Source organism: Acromyrmex echinatior, chromosome 7 (assembly GCF_024713525.1).
Source record: "Acromyrmex echinatior isolate Ae372 chromosome 7, ASM2471352v2, whole genome shotgun sequence".
In the NCBI taxonomy this organism is placed as follows: Eukaryota; Metazoa; Arthropoda; class Insecta; order Hymenoptera; family Formicidae; genus Acromyrmex; species Acromyrmex echinatior.
In genome coordinates, this window is record NC_141858.1 from 3,975,121 (window position 1) to 3,982,255 (window position 7,135).

A 7,135-nucleotide genomic window follows, 5' to 3' on the forward strand; every position below is an offset into this window, starting at 1 on the left:
GTCTGCTGATTGTTTCTTGTGATACATGTAATGCTTCTGCTAATTGCTGTTGAGTTTGAGTTGGGTCTTCATCCAATAACTCCTGCAATTGTTCGTCTTCGCATTTTTGTGGTCTATCAGAGCGCTCACTGTCTTTCACATTGAAATCACCATTTTTAAATTGTCGAAACCATGTCTCACATGTTCTAATCGATGGAGCGTGTTCACCATATGTTTTTACTAGCAAACGATGACTTTCAACAGCCTTTTTCTTTTGATTAAATAAAAAAAAAGCAATGCGTGCCGCAAATGTTCTTTTTCAGGCACAAAACTCGACATGATCACTGAACGATAAAACAAAGACGCTAGTTTTTGACGGACTCAACTTGTGTGTGTTTGTAGTTAAATGTCAGACGAATAAAATGGCGTATGTGTCAAATTAATACGCTGCGTACTTTTCGCTAGCGCCATCTCTTAGTTAAACCGGAAAAAACTTATGCATACACCTGGTACACACACACACACACACACACACACACACACACACACACACACTCACACACATCGTTGTATATAGAACTCTACTACACTATACTACATTGACAGTACTGTTGTGCGGCAATGATACTGTGAACGCGGGTCATACTGGTTACAGCTGATTGACTCGTATAACGCCGTTTTTTTCTACACATACAGCATCACGCAAAATGATATATGTATGCATGTATATATATTAGGTGTTGGAATTAATTCGTAGCGTTTTTTAATGAAAGAATGTTATTTATTTCACATGAGCATTAAAAAATACATTAATGAAAGTACTTCCCATCACTTGTAAAACGCTACGAATTAATTCCAACACCTAATATATATATATATATATTATATATATTAGGTGTTGGAATTAATTCGTAGCGTTTTTAATGAAAGAATGTTATTTATTTCACATGAGCATTAAAAAATACATTAATGAAAGTACTTCCCATCACTTGTAAAACGCTACGAATTAATTCCAACACCTAATATATACACATCATACAAAAAATTTTTATTTATCACTCTAAGAAAAAAGATACATAATCGATATCATTATTTTTTTCCTTAGCGACTAATTAAGAAAAGGCGTTCATCGTATCTAAATCCACATTATTTTAAAAAAACTCTCTATTATCTTTGAAGTTCTATTATTGATACGTCATTTAAGTGTATTCTCCAGGTTTATTTCACTAAAAAAAAATACAAATAGATGACCAGATGTATGATACGGTAAAGTAAAATTTTATATTACATTCTGTGGCACAAAAACGTGATCAGTAACTCTTTGAAACTGAATGTATCATAAAAATAATAAAGTAATATTTTAAAAGTACATTACATTTAGTAAAATTAAGTTATTAATATGATGTTCAATCGCCATTATTAAGAAAATACGATATTATGTAGGAAGGAAAATATTTTCATGATAATTTGCTGGAAGGTATGGTCGCAGCATGTTTCTTATACTATGACACTCTTGTGAGATACACGTGAGCGGTTCGGCCGTCAAGCGTCGAGCGGTTGTGAAGGAAAAGTAGGCAGCATTTCAGAAATCGGCTCGAAATGCGCAACTAATTTCGAGCACATTGAAGTACACGTATATAATTTATGAAATTTTATAAAAAGTATATTTGGAGTAATATGTTTATTAATAACGTTATTTATTAAATAAAAATTAAAAAAGGAAAAAGCAGAATCGAACATAAGATCTCCAATATTCTAATCTTGCACCCAACGCCCGAGACCACGCTGAGTTCTTGCAAATCACCTCGACGAACGTGATATATATAGTGCACGGAAAGTCATAAACTATTGTATATCTCATCAATGTTTACGTTTTGAAATCATTTTTGCATTTGCATTTTTGCTACGTTAATGAGAAAGATATATGATTAATATAATTTAATAAAAAGAAAATGAAAGAATTTTAATTCACAAACACGGTTGCCAGCTCTCCGTTTCTTTTTTGCCAGACTTCGGTTGCTTGGACTAATATTTAATACTCCAGCAGACGACAAAAATTGGAGATTTTCACATCTGCTGGAGTATTGAATATTAGTCCAAGAAACCGAAGTCTGTCAAAAAAAAAAACGGAGAATTGGCAACCGTGTTCGTGATTTAAAATTCTTTCAATTTCTGTTATTTCGATAGAGCGAGACAGAGAAAAAACAAATGGATAGAAGCTCCGATTGTAATCGGTGAGTCTCCGCGCGGACACGCCGAACTGGGCTCGCTAGCAAAACAATGAGTCTGTCTCTGTCTTTCTCTCTGTGGTCGCTTGTTTCTAGCGACTGAAAATATTTTCTCGACGATCTCGGTCGCTTGGCGTATTTTAAGGAGGAAAGAGACATTCTAGACAATACATAATTTTTATTAAATTATATTATATTAATCCTTTGTCCTACGATTTAAGTTACGATGGCGCGTGCCATAGTTAACAACCTGGAACATATTGTTTATGTTTGGCCTGATAGACATACCACGGCTCTCATCAATGATACTTATGTTTGGCCCGATTTCTTTACCACGAATCTCACATGATATTAGTGAAAGAGTTAATCATATACCTTTCTCATTAATATATAATAGCAAAAATGATTTCAAAACGTGATAGTTAACGAGATATAGTTTATGATTTTCCGTGTATTTTATGTACCACGTTCATAGAGGCGGTCTGCAAAAACTCAGCGTGGTCTCGGGCGTTAGGTGCGAGATCAGAATGTTGAGGATCCTATGTTCAATCCTACTTTTTCCTTTTTTTCTTAATTTTTTTTTAAACAAATAACGTTATTAATGAACATATTACTCCAAATATATTTTTATAAAATTATAGAAATTATATGTGTACTTTAGTGTGCTCAGAACTAGTTACACATTTCGAGCCAATTTCTGAAGTGCTGCCTATTTTTCCTTTATAATCGCTCAACGTCGACGGCTGAACCGCTGGATCGCGCGCGGACGTGCATCTCAGGAGCGTCACAGTATAAGAAACATGCTGCTATCATACCTTCCAACATGAAAATTATCATGACAACATTTTAGCATGAAAATTATCATAAAAATATTTTCCTTCTTACATAATTGTTATTTTCTTAATAATAGTGATTGAACATCATATTAATAAGTATATACATTTTACTAAATATTATGTACTTTTAAAATATTTACTTTATTATTTTTATACTGTGCGGGAATGCACCGCGCGGAAAGATTCGAGTGAGAGAACGGCACACGGTTGATATGATACCCGAGTAAAGAGAACTCCGTTTCTTTGTAATTTAACAAAAGAATTTTCTTTAATATGCACAGTTACAAATTCAGAAAATATAATTAATTAAATATTAGATTAACAGAATATTAAATGCGGTCACCTTTTCCAAATTGTATTTGGAATTGCGGTGATGGAAAATCTCGGCGATTTTTTCGGCACTTCTCGAAAAGATCTATCTTATAGCAGTTTTCACTAAGCGGTTAGCACGGCGGTTTTACGAAACGATATAGTAGCGAGACTATGACTCTAAGAACTCTAAGAAGGAAGAACGGCGAAATCGAAGTATTTATTGCTTTCGGCCTGGGCTTTCTTCTTGAGAAAAATCCAATAAAATTTTGCCACAATCGTAATTATTGCGTGGCATTAGTTGTGACAAAATTGATTGGCGCTTTGGATTCTTTTCTAACGACGTTCAACGTAACAGTCATGCGCGACAGAAAATCCGTACGTGGGATCGGTGACAGCGAGTGACGTATTCGTCGGAGCGCGGCACTTGCGTGCGCGAATCGAATTGTTCTAGAACTTTCGATTGTCCGTTGCCGGTGCCTGTTTGCGTGTACCGAATTGTTTTAAAAAGACCAAAGAACGACGAATCCCTGACTTTGACGAGGATTAAGGTCAGGCTTGAGATGAAATCACGAGCTCACCTTATGCGTGCGTTCAATAATAATTACTGTCGGTCGATCGAAAGAGTTCTTACTTTTTTTTCGAATTACTGATCTCAAACATATACATTACATTGATACATTCGGTTTTCTTTCAAAGAGCTACTGACCACGCTTATGTGTCACAAAATGTAATATCTTTTAATATAGAATACTGATAATATCAATTTAAGACTAATAAGAGTCGATACAGAATGAGATACGTAATTTTAAACTGGAATGATTCAACTTCAATAACTCCGTGATGTCTTCTTTATTCAACATGTGAATAAAGAAGGCATGTTGAATAAAGAAGACATCACAGAAGACACAGAAGACTAAGGAAAGTAAAGGATTGATAATTTGCTAGAAGATACGGATTATATTTCTTAATGCAACGCTCCTGAGATACACATCCGCGCGCGATCCGGTGCATTTCAGCCGTCGAGCATTGAGCGGCGGCGGCGGGGGAAAAGAAGGCGATGCTTCAAAAGTCGACCCAAAATTTAACATGTATTCCAATAACTATAGGAAGAATACCGAATCACTTTAATAGATAAATAAAAAATTATTTGTATGTTGCATATAAAGGCACATATAAAGGCTTTTTGATTTGTTAATTATAAAATTATATTGACATCATCCTTATAATTATACCAGCTTGATCAAAAAGTTTCCGAAAGAGACCACCAGGTGATGCTCTGAGTCAGCTAATTTGAGTTCTTTTTTTTGGCTAGGTTGCCACATCTATCATTGACATTTCCATCAAATTTTATCGCCATAGCTTGACATTTGTAAAAATTACGCCGTCTTGAGTTCATCTATCTCTGCGCGTGTTTTCGATTTTTTACAGTTTTAAAAATGGAGTTGAATTTGCAACAACGAGTTTGTATTAAATTTTGCGTTAAAAATGGATTCAATGGTGCGAAAACCTTGGAAATGTTGGGAAACTGTTTCGGCAGTGATGTTCTAAAGAAAACAACCATTTATGAGTGGCATGAACGCTTCAGAAGTGGTCGTGAATCCGTCGAGGAAAACGAACGCAGTGGCAGGCCGTCGACATCGAAAACCGACGAAAACATCAATAAAGTGAGAGAAATGTTGGCCAATAACCGCAAATTAACTATTAGAGAGCTGGCAGAGAACTTAAACATTGCTTATGGATCCGTTCAGGACATTGTAGTTAATGATTTGGGTTTGCGCCGTGTTGTTGCAAAGTTGGTCCCGAAGGAACTGAATTTCATACAAAAAAGAGACCGCGTTGACATCGCCAAAGACATGATTTCCAAGACTGAATCCGACCCAACATTCATCAAACGCATCATTACTGAAGACGAGACGTGGGTTTATGAGTACGACACGCAATCCAGACATCAGAATGGAGAACTCCAAATGAGCCAAGACCAAAAAAACCACGTCGTTTTCAGTCGAAAAAGAAAACGATGCTCACGGTTTTCATGGATTACAACGGTATTGTACATTACGAATTTTTGTCAGAAGGTCAGACAGTTAATAAGGAGTTATTTGGGCGTTATGAGACGTTTGCGTGAAGCAATTCGCCAAAAAAGGATTTGTGGGTAAACAACTCGTGGATTTTGCACCATGATAACGCACCGTCGCATAGTGCCATCATTATCCGTGAATTTTTGGTCAAGAACAAAACGAATACCATCCAACAGCCATCGAATTCACCCGATATGGCTCCCTGCGATTTTTTTTTGTTCGATCGAGTCAAAAAACCATTGCGGGGAACGCGTTTTAACAGCCGAAAGGAGGTAATGGAAAAATCGAAGACGGCTCTGATGGCTATACCAATAATAGAGTTCCAGAAATGTGTCGAGAGCTGTCTGGATCAAGCGCTGGCATAAGTGCGTTGCAGTCGCTGGAGAGTACTTTGAAGGGGACAATATCACTTTTGATGAATAAACTTGTATTTTGAATTTTCTGAATGAATTCCGGAAACTTTTTGATCAAGCTAGTATTAATCGCACTTTTGCGATTTGATTGATTATCAGAATTTTCTTTCGGATGATAATTATAAAAAAAACATTTCACAGAAAGTACTGATCGTAACATTATTACAGAAACATGATTTTTTTTTGGATTTTTTCTAGGTAAATTAAAACGTTTAGAAATACACATATAATTTCAATAATTAAATAAAAATATATTTAGCCTGTAATATATGTTTGTTAACAATGTCACTTATTTAAAAAAAAAAATTATGAAAAAAGAAAAAAGGAATTGATCATGAGATCTCCAACATTCAGATCTCGCATCTTACGCGTGAGACCACGCCGAGATCTTGCAAATCATTTGTATGAACGTGGTATATAACGCTCATGGAAAATCATAGATATATCAATATCCCGTAAATTATGATGTTTTGAAATTATTTTTGCTATTATACATAAATTGGAGAGATATAGGATTAGCATAATTTATTCAAACTTATATATTATCTATAATGTTCCTTCTCCTCTTAATTATACACATTGAGCGGTCGAAATTTTCCAGAAAGCATTTACGGTCGCTAGAAACAAGTGACTGTAGAGAGATGGGGGAGGAGAGGAGAGGAGAGGAGAGGAGAGGAGAGGAGAGAGAGAGGAGAGGAGGGGGGAGGGGGAGGGAGAGGGGGAGAGGAGAGAGAGAGAGAGAGAGAGAGAGAGAGAGACTCTGAAGGATAGACTCGCTGTTTCGTTCGACGAGCCCAGCTCGGCATGCGGAGTCTCACCAATTACAATCGGAGTTTCTATTCTTTTTGTTTTTTCTCTGTCTCACTCTGTCGTACTTCTGTTTCAATAATTCGTTCTACAATTCAAGAATGTGATTTCTATCGATTCTGGCATCATCGTCGATGCAGTAAGGATGCACGATTCCTTCTCTAAACAACGATCCTGATATATATTTCTATGTATACAAAAATATATTATGGCGTTTCCGGTTGATAATATATTGCTGGTTTATTTACAATGGTTCAATCCATTTCTATAGTTGAATAGCAATACTACTTCGTTTGCGCGCGACCGATAGGAGGAATGGCGCTTCTTACTAAGACTCGACATTCGAGTCGAGTCAAAAATGTGCTGTATACAATAATTTCAGACCTTGCGTAAGTAGCTGGCGATTTACAGAAAACCTCAAAGAACAATACTATGCTTGCAGAAACGAGTTACGAGCTTTAGTATAAGAGCAAAGTGTATTC

General features: G+C 36.0%; 1 protein-coding gene across 1 annotated transcript; it reads left to right on the plus strand.

The window, feature by feature from the left end:
- The first annotated feature begins 2,511 nt into the window (after positions 1-2,511).
- Positions 2,512-6,526, plus strand: LOC147909019 (histone-lysine N-methyltransferase SETMAR-like). The gene has a single exon (XM_087408010.1). It carries the CDS (start codon positions 4,792-4,794, stop codon positions 5,509-5,511), a length of 720 nt encoding a protein of 239 aa, XP_087264136.1. The 5' UTR covers positions 2,512-4,791; the 3' UTR covers positions 5,512-6,526.
- Positions 6,527-7,135: the final 609 nt, after the last annotated feature.

Coding starts and splice junctions, on each gene's coding strand:
- LOC147909019 (XM_087408010.1), top strand. CDS start 4,792: ATGGAGTTGAATTTGCAACAACGAGTTTGTATTAAATTTTGCGTTAAA.